A 20,626-nucleotide genomic window follows, 5' to 3' on the forward strand; every position below is an offset into this window, starting at 1 on the left:
TTACTCCATTGCCCAGCCCATGCCAGAGAGATACCGTTCTTGGGGGAAGGGAGAAACATTCAGTGTGTCCACGGGCAGGAAGAGTGAAGGACAGCATGAAAGAGAGGGGAGAATGGGGGGAGAGGGAGAGGGGGAAGGGGAAGCAGGGGGTACCAAGCTGCTGCTGCTGGTGGTATGTGAAATCTCTGCTCTGCATCTACCGCTGGCTGCCACCTTGCAATATTCCCAGGCTGCAGTAGCTAATGCATGGGATCCCCCTTTAAAATCAAGGCCCAGGGCTGGTGTCCTGCTCACTCGCACCTTGTTAAATTATTGTAGGTGGCGGCAGCAGCAGCATAAACTTCCTCACGTTGCCTCCAGCCCTATGCTGAAAAGACATTTTTAGGGATCAGAAGGTACTGGAGTCTCCATGTGCATTCAAACCTTTGGTCTCTCTACATAGGCTGGCTACAGGGCTTCTAACTATGAGTTTCACAGTGCGTTTCTGTCCCGTTGAAAGGCAGCTAAGACCTTTGTTTCACAATTAGCCACTGAATGCTGTGTCAGAAGGTGATTTCAAACTTTGCTGTTGCTTGAAAAAGGTGTGCTATTAACTTATGTTAACTAAATTATGTTACAGTCCTAGTGAAGACAAGGCCATTGTAATTTTAACACATGCTAGTTAGGAAATATAAAGTTTACCTTAACCAACTAAGAGGTTAAAACTAAAACTGCCTTTTTCTCTTCACTAGGCTAGCCAAATGGATTTAAGGCCCCCCCCCCCAAAAAAAAACAACAAAAAACAAACCCCAAACCAAAACAAAAAAACCCAGCTTTTAGTAGTGATAACCCAGTCATAAACTTTATCTTGGAACAGTTCAGAAACAGCAATATAGAAGTGGGGGAAAAAGCCTAATTAATCAACAGATTACACTGTTTCAGAAAAAGCAGAAATTTTCAGTTGCAATTGAGTAGCTGGCAATACTGACCGTCTCATATATGAAGGTGAGTGCTATTTAATGTCTTTAATGGAATACAGTTAAGAATGGCAAGCCAAATATAAACCTCATTTTTTTCTTGTCCTGTGACATTTGGAGTATGTGTTTGTGAGCTATTTCTATATATAAATAATTAATTAGCTCTAAAACAAATAAGAGGTAGTACTGCATAGCATAACCAGCAGTCTCCATATTCAAAATAAGTGCGGTGACAAATAATTCAATGAAAAAAAGAAACCCAGCCAAGCAAGCACTCCACATCCATAAACATAACTCTATCAGGCACTAGGTAAAGACCTTTGAATGCCCATTTTACTGCCACCTCTCTCTCCAATGATGAATCACTGATAACTAATCCTGTACATTTAATTCAGTCTCCTGGGTACAGGAGCTATTATATCCCTATGGGTTGGAGCAGTGCCCAGGAGTTGTGCTAGATGGTGGCAAATATAATTGATTTTCAGGTTGATCTACTAAAGGCAGTGCTTCTATCCAGCTTATTTTATTCATCTGACACCCCATTAAACTCCTTTGTCCTAGAATTTTTCTTTTCTTCTTTTGCAGTAAGTGTTGCATCCTTGCTGTATGATCAGAATTTCCTGGATACACCACATTCAGGTAGGTTTTTTTACAAGGCCTTTGTTCCAGAGTGAAGCACTACTCTGACTTCCCTGCTTTACAAGTGATTTTTGTAAACTCTATTCAGAGGCTTTCACGACCCATCTACACAACTGACATAACTACCTTCTTGTTCTATAAAGAATTAGAAACAGTATATACAAGTAACACTGGAGTTCAGCTATACAGAAGGGAAAACAGAAAATATTCAGTGCTGCCATGCCTTGTGCAGTTAGAGGCATGCACTGCTCAGTTTAGTTCACCATTCCAACTGACTTGCATTCTCCACTTAATGTTCATATTACTAATGGAGTTCTGTTAAATTTTGCTATAGATTCTCATTATGGATCCTATGTGGTACAGGCTCTTTGTATACCACTATGTTCAGCACATCTCTTGAACAATTAAATTACTGACTTGGTGCATTTTTCAGGAATCCAAATCAAAGGGATAAAGTCTTAGAATACTTTATTGGCAGTTGTCCTGGTGTTTTTACTGGCTAGTAGGCTTGTGCAAATTTAGCAATGTTGAATATTACCACTGAGATATATTCTTAAATACCTTAACTATGTCTAAATGCAAGTAATCAATACAGTGAATTGGAAGTGGGGTTGTCAAATCTAATGATCAGCTCATGGAGCTTTTTCCTCCTCTGGACTATGATTGAATGCTTATAATACAATGATCTACTCCTCTTCCTTCCTTTGCAGCCTATACAGTAGAGTTTTTTTTGTGCTAAATTACTTATTCAAAAGCAGCTGTGGGAGCCAGTTGCTTCTGACTGACCCTCCTGGAGGTCATTGGTTCTGAGTGGAGCACTAGCCTTTGAGAAGCAGCACACAGCAGAGGCAGTGAGGAAGCATGTGGCCACGAAAACGAGGACTTTTCATGTCCAAACCTCGTCGCTCTACTTCTCCTGCTGCAGCAGATTGTTCAGGGCAAAGATTAGGCGTATAAGTCACCTGCGTACCCACACAACCTAGCTTCCACCCTCCTCACTCTCTTTCCTTTCTCTTCTTCTTTTTCCCCTTTTTCTCCCTCTCTTTTTCTTTCCTGCTTCCTTTCTCTCTTCTACCTCCCTCGCTGGATACAATCATCTTCACTTGCAAAGGACAAACAACAACACTTATTCAAAAATAAGATGAAACACATACACATGCTGATAAACAATAGTTATGAGGTTCACGTTCTCTCTTTGAGGTCTGCTTCTAGTGGAGTCCTCATTCTGTGATCTTTTAAGTTTCTTTGCGACTGAAAAGGCCGAATGAAACAAAAGCTATCTACCCTCCCTTTTCTGCTATCTATACTTATTACATTTTGGATCAGCACATTTCTTTACTGATCCCTTCTTGCTGGAATTGTTTATACATGTATGTGCTTTAGTAGAACTAGGACAGCATTCCCTAAAACATGTTTGGTGCACCATAGAATGTATTACTCTGTAATTCCATGTCTGAGTGCATCTGAATATTAGCTGATGAGAACTGAAATCTGTTGTTTCTGATGGCCATTGATACCCTGCAACATTTATGTGTACCGGGGAGGGGAGAGACAGGGGAGGAGGATGGAGGGGCAGGAAGGGAGGAGAGACTTCAGAGGAGGGGACAGACAGGGACCTGAGGCTGCAGTGCACAGAAGCAGTGTGGAAAGGGGAGCAGAGAACTGGTTGGTAACTGCGGGGGGAGAGGAAAGTCACAGTGAGGAGTAAGCAGAAAACAGGGAGGGGCAGGCGGCAGGGGCAAACTGCATGCCTCTCTCACTACCTGCCCCCTACCACCTGTCCCCCACCACCCCCACTACCTGTCCAATTACTACCCCCACCTGCCCTCCCATGTGCCTCCCCCACTGTCTGTCTCCCATCGTCTGCCCCATTACTGCCCCCCTCATCACCTCTCCCTCCACCACCTGCAAAAGTGGAGGGGACAAATTTAAGATGATCCTCCAATAATTATATTCTATACGTGGAAAACTGTAATAAAACGTGTAAGTTTTCTCTGTGGAAAATGTAATTATTGGGAGGTCATCTTACATTCAAGGTCATCTTGCATTCAGGTAAATATGGTAATATAATAGAGTAAAGCATAAATGTTATCCAAATTGGTCAGTTACCAACCAGTTTCAAAGCTGGTAATTTTTATTTCAATAAATACAATCAGTACTCCTCCTACTTCTTTTCTGTCCAAGTCATACCCACTGGCAATTATGCACAGTAAAATATGGCACTATTATTTTAGGCAGACTGTTAAAGGAAAAATGAATGGCTCGCTGAACTTGAGATAAGCTAACAGTTTGGATAAGGATTATGGTTTGGATAGGGGTGATCCTGCCTTAGGTAAGGGGATGGACTAGATGACCTCTGGAGGTCCATTCCAGCCCTATTTCTCTATAACTCTGACATAAGGAGATAGATAAACTGTCAACACCATTTCTCAAAGTCTCCCTGCAGCTTCGTGCTCTTTAGATTTTCTTATTAGGGGATAGAGTTCATTTTGTCTTTTTTCTGGCTATTTCCCATTTATTAGGTGTTTTACAAAGGTTATAAGTGTTACATAATGGAAGTCTAATGAACATACCACCTTATCTCAATTCTTACCTGTCCCATATTTCCTGGACCATCATGGCAACATCACCTCAACATTACCACCACTTTATCAAGAAACTTGATGGCTTTTGTACCAGGTGCATTGTTTATGAGCTCTTCAAACTGAACTGTAGCCATACTTTGGGGATCAACTCAAATACACTTCTTTTGATAGTAATCTTCCCAGGTATTAGGATTTTTCTCTTAATGGAATCCACACTTAACTTTGTTTTAATGTTACTTCATGGTCTCCAATCTTACAAATATTTTCTCTTTATTGCTCATTACAAGGGTTTTATCCCTTGTATATACATCAGGATGTCATTTAAAAATAGAATCTATATATCATATAGACATTAGAGGCGCACCGATACATTGGTCCAATATGAAGAAAATTGTCTATATTGGATATCAGATCAATGGGGCCAATAATTTGGCTAATAAATGCCCATGCTACACACAGCCGCAGCACAACATGGAGCAGAACCAGCACTGCAGAGAGCTGGCTCCAACTGGTAAGTCGGAAGGGGAGGGAAGGGGGGGGGCAGATCAACACCCCCCCGTGGTGAGGGAGGGGGCACAGATAGAGCTGCCCAGCCAGGGCCAGGCAGGGCATGGCATGGAGGAATGGCTTGTGGGGTTAGGGCGGGTCCCATTGCTGCTTACACCACGGGACGGGGGCATGTGCCCCCACATCTGCATGACGTGGGGCAGGCTGCAGCTGTGGGGTAGAGCCGGAGCTGTGCAGGGCTTTTCTCAGTGGGGGTTGGGCTCAAAGCGGGCTCTGACGGCACTGGGAGGAGGATCAGCCACCCCAAATTTCACTGCAGCTCTACTCCCAGCCCCGTGCCACCACCCACCGCAGCCCCAGCTGAATGCCCCATCTCCACCCAAACACCGGGAAAAGCTGTGGCTACAGCAACATGGGGCTGGGAGCAGAGCTGTGGCAAAATTTGAGGTGGCTGCAGCCTCCTCCCATTGCTGCTGGAGCCTGCTCTGAGCCCAGCACCTAGCAAGAAAAGCCCTGTGCAGCGCCAGCTCTGGCTCCACCACACAGCTGCAGCCTGCCCTGTGCTGCACAGATCCAGGGAAACACCCCCTGCCCTCCTGGGGTACAAGCAGCGGTAGGAGCTGCCCTCCACCCCACAAGCCACACTTCCATCCCATGCCCCCCCCACCTTGCGTTGGCAGCACCTCTCCCTGCCCCCCTCAACATGGGGAGCATTGATCGCCCCATGCCCCTTCCCTCCCCCCACACCAGACTTGCCACCTGGAGGCAGCTGTATCAGATATTGGACTGGTATCAGCCAATATGCCTCCTTAAATATTGCCTATTGGTATCAGTTCCCAAAAATCTCTATCGGTGCACCCCAATAGACATCCCTAAAATACTTGCCCATATAATGTTGGAAAGCAACTGGGGCATTTAGTAACCTGGGCAAGTGCAGGTCTACTCACAGTGTCCCTGAGGTACTAACTGGTTACGTTCAGCCTATACGGATCTTTATTCCATACCATAGTGATAAGCTTTACCTTGATTAAATACAATAAAGATGTTTATTTTCCTATGAGCTACATGAGATTCTGGATAGCAAATGTTAACCTGTGTCATCTTATAGCTTAATTCTCTATTATCAGAATCTCAGCATCTTACGCTCTTCTGTATATAAGCCATTAAGAACACTAATGAAACATTTAACTTCCCATGTAGTGATCTAACAAAAAAGGTTTTACCAGTAGTCAAGCCATGAAATGCATCTCAGCTCGCAGGAAGGAGAGGGTTTGTACCAGTAACATTAATTAGGTATGGAAACATCATCAATTGTTGTGAAATTATATAAAATCTTTGTGCTTCCATTTATGCTATTTGGGTCATGCATGTCCACAGGAACTATAACATCCTCTTGCCTGCTTTCTGATTTAAAGAATTCCCCCTAATTCTTGGTTCTAAAGATAAAACTGATCAGCATTTGAGCTTGTTAGTATCAAAAACTATGTCATATACATTTGTAAGTGGAACGTAAACGGTCTCTAAGTTCTCATATTGTTTAAAACAACCATGGTTGTCTCTGGCAACTATGTACCTGTAACTAATGCTATCAGCTGTCATAAATCATGTACAGGCAACCCCCACTTAGCGTTCTTAATTGGTTCCCACAAAACCGAACGTTAAGCAGAATAACATTAAGTGAAACAAATTCTTTTGATGAACCAAGCTGCCAGCTGTACAATGCCCATGAGCATTATAACAGAACTCACTGAGCGCTAAGTGGAACCAGGTAAAATGAACGTTATAGTGAAATAGCGCTAAGCAAAACAGCGTTAAGCAGGAGTTGCCTATACAGTAAACTGGGGAGGCAAAAGCTTACATCCATTAATAAAAAGGAATCTTGGTCCCATTTCTCTTCCCACAAATTCAAAAAATTGTTGCAACTACAAGTTAAGATTTTATTCATCGCTACCACTGACCTCACAATACAGGAAGACCTAGGACAAGTGTCAAACATATGGCCTGCTGGCTGGATCTGGCCCAGGGAGCTTCTCTACCTGGCCCACCGGGCTACTGACAGAACATGGCCTGCTTTTGGTCCCACTGGCCACAACCATTGGCCGTAAGGCTGGCTCACCACCTTCTTCCCCAGATCCCCCACCATCACCACCAGACCTCTCACTGCTGTAACTGCTGCAGACACAGTGGCTGTGACGACTGCCATAGAGCTGGCCTGCAGGGAGCTTTGGAGTCCAAATCTGGCCCTGAGAAGTCTGACACCTCTGATCTAAGAGACAGGGCACTACACCTAGGAGACCTGTATTTCTAGCTCAGCCACAGTCTTCTTGGGCAAGTCACTTAATCTATGCCAGGCCTCAATTCCTAGCCTGTAAAATAAAATAATATTCCATACCTTACAGGGATGCTAAGAGAATAAATATTCATTAATCAGAGGCATTCAGACACGCAGTGAGATGGATAGTTAAGAGGCCACTTTGATGGCTCCTTCCTGAAAGGCACCTTCCTCTATCTTTTACTTTCTGAAGTTCTAGATGATATTTCATACTAGATTTACTTCAGTCAGATTAAGACATAAAATACAGCTACCTAAGACTCAGGTGAAGTAACGCACCTGAAAGGGTTTTCTTGGGCTCATGACTGACTGGTTAAGCATGCACATTAAAAAGAAAAGAAAGAAAACTCCTCATTAAAAGAACCCTTCCACCCCCAACCCCCTCAAAAAAACTCTACTGTATTTTCTCACATATCATACCCCTCAAAAAAAAAACACATACCTTGTTTTTGGAAAGGCAGACTGAAAAAAAAAAAAAAAAAAAGATTTTTCCAGAGTTACAACTGCACACAGTAGGGACAAAGCCTAACTTTTAGCTTGCTCACCTTCCCTTTGCTGCTCAGCCAGAAGCTGAAAATATGGCTGCTGCTGAGGAATGGTCTCTGTGAGTGGATCTACAAATTTGACAAGATTTAAAATGGTCTTTAGGGATGTGAAATAGGAGAAGAGTGACCAAGAGTAGTTAGCAGACAACAAAATTGTCAGAAGAAAGGTTATCTTGATTAGTGGAACATCAAGACCATTAAAAGGAGAGATGATCATGAATACCTGTGAAGAACAATTAGCCATTAAGTTAACTGCTCACTTAGCTTCCCAAATAAAAATGCCACTGCTACTCCAGGCAGTTGGTTTTATACTTTGGTTGGAGCAGGAATCAAACTGGGGTGCTTCAATCCTCAGAAGAAAATCAGCTTCCTCACTTAAGACATTCGCTCCCATCTTGGAAGGCTAATTTTCAGAAGAGCAGTGCATGTGGTATGTGACTAAATATAGTATTTCAGGGACTTCCTCTTTGTAGTAGATTCTGACTTTGTGTAGAAGATGAACAAACGGGATGGCATGTTTATCCTCTAAATAATTATATAGTTTTAGTATTCATAACAGGTAAATTTAGTTAGACTTTCCAACCTACTTTTGATCTCCATTAGTGTTCATAATACCACTGAAGGTACTATGCTGAATTTCTTTAATTGAGTTTCTGCATGGATGGTTGGGCGCTGTAAAGCTGAGCCCAGTTTCTGACCTTGCTCTCCAACCTGTTCAACAATCCTTGAGAAAACTGGGAGCTTTAGTAGCTGAACATGTAAGCTTAAAATTGCAGCTTCTGATACTTCTGTACTCACCATTTTATTTTCATTTACAGATGTATGAGAAAACACTAAAACTATATTCAATCTGAAATTGTACCTGTGTTGTCTCTAACAACAGATGACTTCACTGGCAACTGTTGGTCAACTGGTCATGTAAGCTCCTCCTCAAGGTAAGTACTGTCATTCATTTCCAAGACAGCAATTTTCTATCCATTAGAACACAATGGCTTCTTTCCTCCTCCCAAATGTAGGCAACTTCATGGATATCTTCCATTCTAAGGTGAAAAGGCACCTCACAACAGGGCCTAATATTTAATCATAAATATGGTCTCTTGATCCTGTCATTGAGCCTCCTGTTGCCTTAAATAGAATTCATGAGAAACTACTTTTGAGATCTTGCAAAATCAATGATTGTGGTGAAAGATAGATACTTTCACTATCCTCTGACTGGAACTAAAGCATGCCCAGGAACAAAAGAATTCACTTGAAAAACAAAACAGAATGCAACTGAAACGGTCACAGGAACTGCTCCTTTACTCTAACTTACTGGGCTTTTCTTTCCCCACAAAGCTTTCCGCAACTTTGATTGAGGCTGGACTTTTCTGCACTGATCCTGGACACCTCAAATTTCCAGTGGCTCACTTCTAGAAGGTAAAAGTCCTTTAGTCATATTGGAGGAACCAGTCAGTTCTCACCAGCAGTCCATGCGTCTCACCTCCCTTTTCTCATGTTTCCTGCCACACTGCTTTTTCATTGTGGCTTACCGCCTGGCAGACATCTGCCTTAGTTATCAAGTTTGGAATAATTGCCTCCAACTCTAACCATTCCTCTTCTATATGTTACTCATTTACACTACTGTCTAGCAGCAAGTCTTAAACTGCCTAGACATACACCAATACTGAAAATATTGCCTCATTCTTCCGCAGCAGGTGTGTGTATATACACACACACACTAACATTCACACAGAATGTTTCAGAGAAAGTGTTAGAGGTTATCAGGAATAATATATTTGCAAATACATAAGTTACCAATTAACATTTATACTTCACAAATTGAAATCTGTCATTTATAACCTTATCAAATTAAATGCATTAAATGTAACCAAATCAAATTACATTGTATTATCAGTGTATTGGAAATATTCAATTTTAGATTACAGGTACTTAAGTCTCTCTACAACTCCATGATAACATACACATTTCTCAAATCTCTACCTAGTCCAGAATGTTCATAATTTAAAACTAAGACCTTAGGTTAGCCACCTGAGGACAGATCTCACTGGATGCTGTTTGTGTATAAAAAGAAGCAGCTCAACTCATTTGCCTTCTTTTCCTTTAAGTTTCTCAATACAGCATATTTTACTGCATGGTAGCTTGGTGTTTAAATATTGTATCTACATATTTGAAAGAACACCTTCCATTATAGCTTGGTATAGCCTATGGTTTAACATCCAAAGACAAGGAAAGTTAAACACATTCTGTGAAGAGGCCCAAAATACATACTTGATTACGGTCTGTGGGCTGAAGCTAAAAGTTCATACAAAAGTGATACAAGTTACTATATTTTCTAAAGCAGATCTCCCATTAATGCCAATGGAAAAATGGGGGCTAGAATATGGCCTTCAAAATATAAAACTATATCGGTCATCTCACCATCCATAATTCAAGATTCTTCCCTCTCAAGATCGTAGGTGCACATCCTATTCCCTGTGCTTCTCTGCTGCTGCTAGAGCCCCAAAACCCTATTTAATCCCTGCTTCCTTTCCTTACAACATAGATACAACTGAGGCATGTATCTGGAGCCTCCCTTGGCTGCAGCTGCATTCAGGATATCCCCTAATGGCACTGCAGGCAGTAGGCTAGGCCTTCCTCCTCCCACCACTCAGAGTCCAAGAACTGAAAAGAGTCTCCCTTAGAGGAATACTGCTAAAGAGCTAACAGCCCTTTCCTTCTGCACAGGCATGATTGTGAGACATCCATAAATGGGGCTATGAACAGTTCAAAAGGCATATGGATGCGAACTAAACTTTTACCTAGTAAACATACTGCTACATTCAGTGTTACCTAATGGAAAAACAATGTAAGGCACTTTGAGGATGACTGCTATTCCTGTCCTTGATCTATTTCCAAATGTTATTATTTTGTTTGCATGAACTACAGCATTTACAAATCAGATGCATTATATTATCAGAAAAAAACCTGATTGTCAACGTATCACTATTAGATCCCAGAGTTACTATGCTTCCATGTAGAGTCTGTTCGCACATTTGGCCCCTGAAATTGTGGTCCCATCACCCTGAAACTGTGGCTGTGTTTGTCTCTGATGTTGGGCGCACTGCATTAGTTAACTAGGATTACAACTGGTTATTTAAGCTCACAAACAGGGACATTCTCCAGCTCACATGTGCTGTCTCTTTCTAGCCGATCAGCTCTCCACCACCAAACAGCATGTCTCTGTTTGTGACATGCGCAATTCCTTTGTTATGCATTACAGTCTATGGCAGCACCCTCCAATTTCATATTTAGACAGGTTCTACTCACAACAAGGACTAATACAGTTTCTTTTTAATCAATACAATTTTGCATTCTGCAGAACTGAAACAGTCAGGATGACTAGGTAAATCCATCAGGTAAGCTGGATGTTTAGTGTCCCTGAAGTACATAGTACCATAGTGCCACATTCAGCTGCATGGCTGGAAGTGGATGGAAACAAAGCATTTAAGAAAAACCGTCCCTTGCGTGTACATATGTTTCTCATGGGTAGTTATAAAACATGACATGCAACTAATGTGAAATAGTTAAGATTAACTGTATGGAGCATATAGGACTAGTGTTAACATATTTAGCTGTTTGCTTTAGCCTTTCCTGCAATTTTTAAAATCATACTCTTATATAACTATTAACAAACATTATCGCACAGATGTTCCTTGTAAAGAACATTATCATGAACATACCCGTATCTTTTTATAGAGTTAAAGAAAGACAATCATAAGTCACATCTGCATTTCTGCAATTGCACTCATAATGTCTTTTATTGTGCTTTTTACTGTAGTTAAAAAAAATAGTCACTGAATAGGCATTGATTTGACTTGTAATGCACAAATACTATCATACTAAATGTGTACAGAATGAATGTATGAATCCTGATACATACACACAAAGTATACAAACTTCTTATATACATTATAAACTTCTGATATCTAATATTAAAACTAAATACCTATTTAAAACAGAGAATCAAAATAAAATACAATTCCTAAGCATTATCCTGCACATTAATATTTTTAAACACAGCTGTTTATATTTCATGCTTTTTGGACAGCTGCAGTGGTTGCTTCTGCCTTGTGCTCAAGACTGGTGCTACTGGATTTTTTAAAAACAAATTCAAGTTTAATCAGTGTAATACTGTTATATAAAAAAAGTCTATAACTGGATAGTAATATTGTTGCCACACACCGACTTTGGGATACAAGGAAAAACACAAAACAAACAAGGCCTTATCTAACAATTGTTTAAATGAGGTTTTAACAAGGTTGGATTTCAAAAATATTTATTTAAAAATAATTCCCCCCAAATAATAAGATTCTGCATGACAGTGAACAAACCCATTGTACAAATCAGCATAAGTCAATCATTAGAGATGCATTAGGAATAATTCAAACTATCCTGCCATGATTCAAGGAGAACAGATTAGGAGACAGTAGGTCCTATCCAGCACAGCTAAAACATTTATTTTTCAGAGCTCTCCCTTGGTTGAAGGTCTTTGCCCCCAATGTCAGACAGAACAATGACTGAGGCACAGACAAAATGGAATGGATTTAAACAAAAGAGATGATGACACAGAAGGAGTAGAAGAAGGAAAGAGCCTGCAGTGCCTGCTCTGATTAGCAGAGCGTCTTTGTGACACCTATTTGGCAGGGGTGGGGCAGTGCACTGCCAGTGTTCAGATCAGGAGCCTTCATTTCAATTTTTTATTTATTCATTTTTTTTAAAAAGAATATTTTCCAGCACCAATATAGTGTTCTGAGAGGGTATACTAGCTCAAATACCTGTCTTCTAAATGCAGTAATCTAGGAGCCATGGAAACAAAAGCAACCACAGCTGGTGTCAGAACAGACCACATAGCACATTGATGACTTTATCAAAAAGTCCTGTTCTTTAATCAAGTCTTTTATTAATATACTGTACCAAACAAGTATGAATCATTGAAATAAACAAGGTTAGGCATTACTTGACTTCCAAGTGAGTAGCATGCATTTTCTGAAAAAGAATACTCAGCACCATACCAATTTTTTTCTCCCATAAATATCAGTGTGCATATTGCACACACACAAACTGTGGCTCAAAATTCTTAACTGGTTTCACTAACCTAAACTAAAATATCAGACATTTTAGTTATATTCCAGTGACTGAGATCTCCAAGTATGTGTTCAGCAAAACATTAGGGCATGCATGAAAAGCTACTCTCAGAGCAGAAGTAATCAAAGAGTGGATTTTGCTTTTATACTTTCCTGACCTTGACCAGGCATTGTGTCAGAGTATCTGCCACAATGAATCAACAGGACCAATTAAACCTCAGAAAGAATGAGGTTCCTGAGGGTTACCACTGCAGGATCACCAGATAGCTCAGCATGTTACCATTTTTGATTAACAACCAGCTGCGAAAAGCTCTCCATGTTAACCAAATTGAGATATTATGGAAATACATTGTCCTGTATATTAGAAATACAGAAAACTCAGAATATACTAGGGTTATCATCTGCCAAATTAGAAGTGCTTTCAATGCAGAGTATTTAGTTTATATATGTAACATACTAATAAAACAATTGTATTAGCTACAAGACAATCAGTGAATACCAAATGGTTTACTATAATTGCATTATAATTTATATCAATTATAAAGCACCTCCCTCCTAATCTCAATCACCAAGCATTCTTTGAAATGAAAGAAACGTAAGTTATTTTCAGTGACATGTGTCAGCACTGCTTTTATGCCCTAGACTAGTTACAAGTTTCCAGCACAAGGCTTAAAAAGAAACAAATTACCTATTGTTTTGACATGTTCACCACATACCATATTTAGATTTCCTGTCATTCCACAAACTGTTCAACACTGGCTTCTCAATTTATCAAAAAGAATTTAAGAGACAGTTCTCTCACAGAAACAAGAATAAAGAAAATTAACCCACTGCTGTCTTTTTTTCACCCCAGGTAAAAATCATTATTCTGTAGCCCTCTCTGGTTAGTCCTGTAGCATCTTCTCAGTCCCTCAAACATGCCTATTGTCATCTAACACACATACATTACACACCTGTAACAACAAATTATTGACAGAGTGGATCTTATCGTTTAAACATATTCAAATGAAAATGTATTTTTTTCTGCATCTTCCAGTGGCCTGGATTCAGCAATACTGACAGCCCTAAACTGACTTGCTGCCGGCCACAATGATGCACACACACACACAGAAGGCGGACGCTTTGTCCATCATCTTTTGCTCCTTTGTAAATAGGCTAGAACCACAGCTTTTTGCCCCCAACCTACAGCAAAGGAAATACAAGGATCACGGATACAATGATGATGTAAAACAAGCCCTGTTATAAACAGAAAATGATGCAAGTGGGATGCATTTACTTACATGAAGATTCAGTGCCAAACATGGCTGGCCCCAGATGCTGCTATTTAAAAACAGGAAAAAGGGAAAAAGAGTGAAAGACAGAGGGAGTGTTTGAGAGTAGGGATGAGACTGCTACACAGCAGGGGTCATGAAGCCAGACAATGCAGTCCAAGCTATCCAAGCTGCCAGATTCTTCTCTCCTAAGCTTCACGTTGCAGATAGCTTTGTCCCTGTAGCCAAAGCAAAGGTCTTCTTTCAGGAAGCAGAAGTCAGGAGCTGCTGTTTTAAAATCCAAGAGATAAGGAAAGGGCCAGTTCCCTTCTGCGATGCAGTGAGGCAGAAATAGGTAGCAGACACCAGATACTGCAATCCACAGACAGCCCCTGCTCTGAGTAAGACAATAGCATAGCTTATGCATACACTGGATGACGTCAGGACACTGCAAAGACTGACTGCTGTTAACCAGAGGCTCAGAGGGGGCTTGGATACAGCAGAGCAATTCAAATGGGAATTCCTTTGTCACAAAATGCAGAAGACAAAGACCCAGACGTATATTTTCCTCCCCAATGATTTAAAAAAAAAAATCCCCCAAAACCTCAATGCTTTAACTATAGCATGAAAATAGCTGTATTGGATTTACAATGATTTCTGAAGTGCATACACTGGAAGCCTTTCATTGCAAACACATCATATAGAATAGATGAAAGATTCCTGGGACATATATATGTCTGGGCAGATACCTCTTCTGGTACTTTGGCACTTTCAGAAAAAGAATAATTACCTGCTTCCTTTTGTAATAAATTATCTAAATGTCCCCCACTCCCCTCCCCCCCCAGTCCATCCCCTCAGCAAAAGGATCAAAATCCTGAGCCAACCTAAGCTTAAAATTTTGATGCATGAGTGCTGATCAAGTGTTCAATAATTTTATGTGTTCAACAATTTTACTAATGTCCTGGTACTCTGCACCAGTGATCTAGCCATAATTCAAAAGTCACATTTATAATAAACATGAGAAACAAAAATTACATTCCTCTCAGAGATGCAAAGCCTTTGTAGCAACAAAAGGAAAATGTTTTCTTCCCTATCAATTTCACTTCATTCATTCAAACTATACAGATTCCGCATTTACTAACCTGCACAAAATTTAGAATGACTGCTTTCAGGGACTCTGCAATTAGAAATGCTAATATAAAAGCAAACATGAGCAGAGACTTAAGCTGACTGTTGCAGTTCTTACAGCAAACAAAATGAATTCTCAGAAGCCAAGCTGAAGCCCTGTGCTAGCAAGAGCAGTGAAGCAGTAAGTTGACACTACCTCGTCCATATTAGGGATTCCTCTCTATGAATGGCTATCTGGAGGGGTAAGGAAGAAAACTGGCTCTCTCTGAGAACCAACATGCAGCAGCCAACATAGAAATAACTGGAAGATGATGCCAATGGAAAAGAAGAAAGGAAATACAAGTGCACCCACTGAGCAAAGCACTTAAAGATGATAAAATTGTTTTCACACTTTTGTAGATTAAATGTTACTTAATATTCCCTCAGCATTGTTTACTAAATACTCTCAGGCTCTTTGCCGAATACAAAATATCAGTCGGGTGGAAAAAAAGTTAAGACTACAACAGTAATAATATTTTCATGTACAGAACCGTCCATAGAGGATTTCAACTTGCTTAAAAAAACAAAAACATCATCATGCCAATTTTAGCTCTGCCACAAGCCTTAGGTCTGAAAGAAAAATGCTCCTCTTTCACAGCCCATCCTAAGAGCTGATATTTTCTGTTTCCCTGCTTAGCACCCCAGAAGAATATTTTCCTTTGTTTAAATCTGCCTGTAGCACATAGCTATTGCATCCACACTTTTAATAAAGTGGCTGGGGAACAAGATATTACAATGTTGTAAAGAAGTCACTTGCTGTTTAGTTGGGGTTTTTTGCAAAAGAAAAAAAAAAAAGAACACAAGCAGGATATTGTTAAGTGTTAGCTAAATAGGTGCAGATCTCAGGATACACCTTGAACCAGCTCATTTCAACAGAAATCTTATTACGTCTTTTGGCCAAGGTAACATTTCATTTTGAACTTGGTGACTCTGCTCCACAGGAGAAATTGTGGGAAAAGGAAAACTATCCATAAACTGTGAGGCTTCTCTGCTATGGCATCTTCTCTTATCTGCTTTGCAGATCAGTAAGGAAAACGGACTGCACAGATCCTGAGGATCTTCAGCCACCTCTGGAGTTAGCTTTCACTCAACAGTGAAAGCTAGAATCCAATCCATGCTCTATATTAGTGTGAAAGGTTTTTCAGGAGTCTTGCTACTCTTGATTCTTCCTCAGTGACTGTGCACTAATCCCAGGGTTCGAAATACAGTGGAGGCTGGGGGGAAGGGCTGAGCCCCCCATAAGAGACACGCGCACCCAGGCCCACTCCACACCTTCCTAAGCAGCTGGGGTGGCAGCAGCAGCTCCTCCCAGGTTCTGGCTGCCACCACTGCAGACCCCGCCCCAAACTGAGTGTAATTCAAACCCTGAATAATCCCTAAAACCAAGAGGTTGAGGAACTAAAGAGGGGAGCACATTTATTTCTAGTAATGTTACTTCCCAACTAGAAATGTAATTATATGTTGAGAACACCAAATCATTTCTATTTCCCTGGACTGCCCTGTTTCCAACTGACAAGACAGATGGGAACTCGGTCTTGTTCCCAGGATGGGAAGATGGGAAGAGACAGACTTCCCAGGCTGCCTTGAATTAGCTAGCTGTAACTCTGATCAGGATACACTCAATAACCTAAACTTGACAAGAGTTACAGCAATCAGTGAGAGGGGAAAACACCTATTCACACCTTAGCCCAGCAGAACTGCCATGAATACCCGCCAGGTAACTCACCGCAGTTCATGGGATGGGAAGATGGGAACTTCCCTGTCGCAGACGCCAGGCAGTCTGGGAAGTCCTGGAAGCACGGGAAGTTAGAAAATTGGCTGTCTACTAAATAGGCAGCTGGGAAGCCAGACAGCCCTGGAGCTCAGGGAGCTGTCTGGGCTTGGAAGGAGGCTGCAGATACTCAAGGGCTCTTGAACTCCCCTAAAATTGACAGAATTCATGCCTTCTTTGTAATCTAACTCCTTTCAGCTTTGGCTAAGCCTTTTTTTTCCTAAAGGGTATTCCTTCTCTGTGAATATAGATTTCCTTACCTTTATGTCATTTACAAAAACCGAAAAGAAGTATAGGAGGTGTCAGCAGGCACACCATCTAGGTGCTTATCTAGTTCAGCACACGCAGAGATATTCTTCGGACTAGCCTGATTTACTGACTGGAGGACTATTTTTTCCCCGGTACTCATTCCTACACTGAAGGCTGAAACACTGCTAGGCACTCCTTATGTGGTATAAGATGTGACGTGGCTGACTGAGACCGTGTTTCTGTTGCTGCATTTAGTTTCAACCTCCTAGACCACAAAGGGGAATTTAAAGCAAGCTAACTTCTGGTGGTGGGGGGATTCAGGCCTAGTGACCAGGACCTAATGAATTCACCCAAGACCATCTGAATGAAGCTAAGTAGCAGCAGTATTTAAGCGGACTGTGCTCTGAAGCATTCACTCTGGTTCAGGGGACTGATTCTGCGGGGAGCTACCCAGCCAGTATTCATGGCACTTCTGTGGGGTTAAGGTGTAAACAGGTTTTCCCCTCACACGGATTACTCCAACCCTGCCACGTTTGGGCTGTTGAGTGTACCCTGGTCAGAGACACAGTGAGCGGATTCAGCAGCAGGGGGTGGAGGAATGTAGACCGCTATAGACATGAGTGGGGAAGAGAGGAAAACCTTACCTGCCCGAGATCTCTGCACACTGCAAGTGCTGGTTCCCTGGGAGCTGCATCTGGTACCCTGTTCCAGGGGTGGCCAGAGTTACTCACCCTGGGAGCTACATCTGATCCTGGAGAGCAGAAAGCTGGACAGTGAGGCGAGAGGAGGGGGGATGGACCTAAGTGGAGGTCACCACCCCCACCCCCTGCACTGCCAAGCTGCTCTGGCTTTCCCCGCAAGGTGCCCTGCCCCAGCAGCCCAGTGTCCCCTGGAGCCGCCTTGGAGAGAAGTGGGCAGGGCTTCAGTGGAGAAGCCCCAGACAGCCACAAGAACTGTGCCGACAAGCCACATGCAGCTCACAAGCCACGGTTTAGCCACCGCTGCCCTGTTCTCTCCCCTCCAACCCAGATATTCTATATGCCACAGCGCTGCACCTGCTTGACAAAGACCCACTTGGAGGGATTCTGGTATCTCCTCAGTCAGCTCCTGGGACTGGTGTCCTGCAACCTCACCCTTGCCCTCCCCAGTCCTATTGATCCTGGTAACGGTTGTGTTATTTGGGATTCGGCACCTGGATTGGGGAATAAAATATGTTCCCAAGTTTGGCCAGCCATCTTTTTGTGTTAATGAGACTTTGGCCAACAGGGGCATATTACAATTGACACAGGTATCACGAAAGTGTAACTATTTATGTAATAGGGCATTATTCTTTGGGAGTTTTTAGCCAATAACAGCCTAGAAAAAATATTATTTTCTGTGCAAAATAAACTACATTGAGGACTCAGGAAATATTTTTTTTATGGCAGTGAATAATTAGAAAAATGACAAAAGAGGATACAGAAAAGGAAATTAAAATTTGTCTTTAGATCTGATAGGACTTATTGCAGAGGAAGGAAATAAAATACAACAATATAGCCCTGACCCTTAGTTATGTAGCTTGGGCCTCTGATCCAATCTTCTCATTTCTTTGTAATAGGGATCATCAATTATAAAGGGTAAGACAAAATAATCTGTCAAGTTAACTTCTTCCTATCCCGCAAAAAGAATAATTTTTGTTAATGTGTTTGTTTAGATGTGGTAAGCTGAAATATATAGCACAGCTGTAGCTAATACCCAAAATTAGTAAGTAATTGATATAGTTTACCTAACCGCACTGTACACTATGACTAGACAATTCTATCCTATTTGTTTGTTTGTTTTGCTCTAGGATTTTGAGTTTGGGTTTTGTGGTTGCCACTCTATTTGCTCTGCAGTGGGAGAATGAGGGCAGCCTGGAGCTGCCCACGCTCTCCAGCCACTTCAGGCAGGTGTTCCAGGGCCTAGAGTAGCCCAGTCATGGACACCCTGGGGGAGCTGCACACAGGATCACAGCCCTCAAAAGCCCCAGAGTACCTGCCTGGCTTTCCCTGTTTCCAGAGTTGCACACCAGGGAATATCAGAGTGCCTCTCTGTAAGCAGGGAAAGTCAGGATTTCCAGGGCACATCTCCATAAGCAAGGAAAAGCCCACACTGGTCCCGATGTGCAGGCACAGGACCTGGGAAATCCCCGATGCCCCATTCCTCCACACCAGGACCCGCACAGCACTGTGCCTCCATGATGAGACCAGCACTGACCTATGCCTCTGTGTGAAGTGCAGGTTGGTGCAGGACCTGGTGCTGGTCCCAGTGTGGAGGCATAAGGCACTGGAGATTCCCTGGTTCCCACACTGCCCTGAACTTCTGTGCCACTCCAAGCCTCCATGCGAGGTATAGGTTGGCACAGGGCAATAACGGACATGGGGGATCCCCACGCCCTTTGACATCCCACCATAGCTGAGCTACTTTGTTTGGCAATATTCATTTCTACAAGATGGACAGGTCTACACATGCTATTAATGCGCTGAAAGCTTACTGTGCTGTAAAATACTATGTAGTAAGCTTTAGCTGGGAGCGCATTTACACATACGCTTATTGGGAGCAAATTTGCACCTGATGGGAGCAGTTCAGTGCAGGAAGCCGTCTGCTGGCCAACCTCTGATCAGACTGGAGGCTGGGACATTGTCCCCTGACCTAGTAGCTAGCTCAGGGGCGGGCAATTATTTTGGGCAGAAGGCCACTTACTGAGTTTTGGCAAGCCATCGAGGGCCGCATGATAGGCAGCCACGGGCAGATAAATATTAATTTTCTAAATTTTTTAGGGGCCTCGTGGGCTGGATAGAATGGCCTGGCAGGCTGCATCCGGCCCCAGGGCCGCATTTTGCCCACCCCTGAGCTAGCTGCTGCAGGGTCCCTAGTCTGAAATTGGAGCTGGGGATGGGACACTATCCTTTGCCTCAGCAGCTGCTTGATCTTGGAGGCCTCAGCTCCAATCTCAGAGTGGGGGCTCAGACATCTATGTCCCAGCTCCCACTCCAAGAATGGAGCCAGGGCCCGGCATCAGGCAGCTGCTGGGGCAATGTCCCAGCCCCAACTTTGACTGGCCAATCAGAACAGAGGCTGGGAAGCAAGCAGTTTTCCTGGGAAGGGAACAGTTCTGCCTCCTGCTGCCTGGGCTGACCAGGAGCAATTTGCATAGTGCTGAAGCAATTAAGCATACTGCTGTGGAAGTATTCGCATATGTTGTTAACCATGACCCATTTAAAATACACTTTGTTTTACCATTTCATATATAGAAAATATCTGAATTTAACATTTTATTTTGTTTGGTTCTGTTATAATTTCTGTGCATTACAAAATAAGGCCATTTCCACATGATCAAGACCAAGTGAGGAACTGACTATCTGAAGTATTTGTAAGGAAGTCTCAAATCCAAGCATGAACAGAGGGTGCCCAAAAGCTTACATGATCAGGAACAAAGATAGTCACTAAGGAAAACGAGCAACTATGATTGTACTAAAAACAG

General features: G+C 42.2%; 1 protein-coding gene across 7 annotated transcripts in view; it reads right to left on the reverse strand.

Moving 5' to 3' along the window:
• ST7 (suppression of tumorigenicity 7) overlaps positions 1 to 20,626 on the reverse strand; it is a 275,611-nt gene that overhangs the window by 201,924 nt on the left and 53,061 nt on the right. Inside the window, exon 1 of one of the 7 annotated variants that reach the window (XM_019514535.1) lies at positions 13,968 to 14,299. The exons of the other annotated variants lie outside the window; for them this stretch is intronic. Coding sequence (XP_019370080.1) covers positions 13,968 to 13,989 — 22 coding nt within the window. The 5' untranslated portion in view covers positions 13,990 to 14,299. Of the gene's footprint in view, positions 1 to 13,967; positions 14,300 to 20,626 lie in introns of those variants that run through there. 7 annotated transcript variants of the gene reach the window in all.

Source organism: Gavialis gangeticus, unplaced genomic scaffold (genome assembly GCF_001723915.1).
Source record: "Gavialis gangeticus isolate Ggan-Ray unplaced genomic scaffold, GavGan_comp1, whole genome shotgun sequence".
Lineage (NCBI taxonomy): Eukaryota > Metazoa > Chordata > Crocodylia > Gavialidae > Gavialis > Gavialis gangeticus.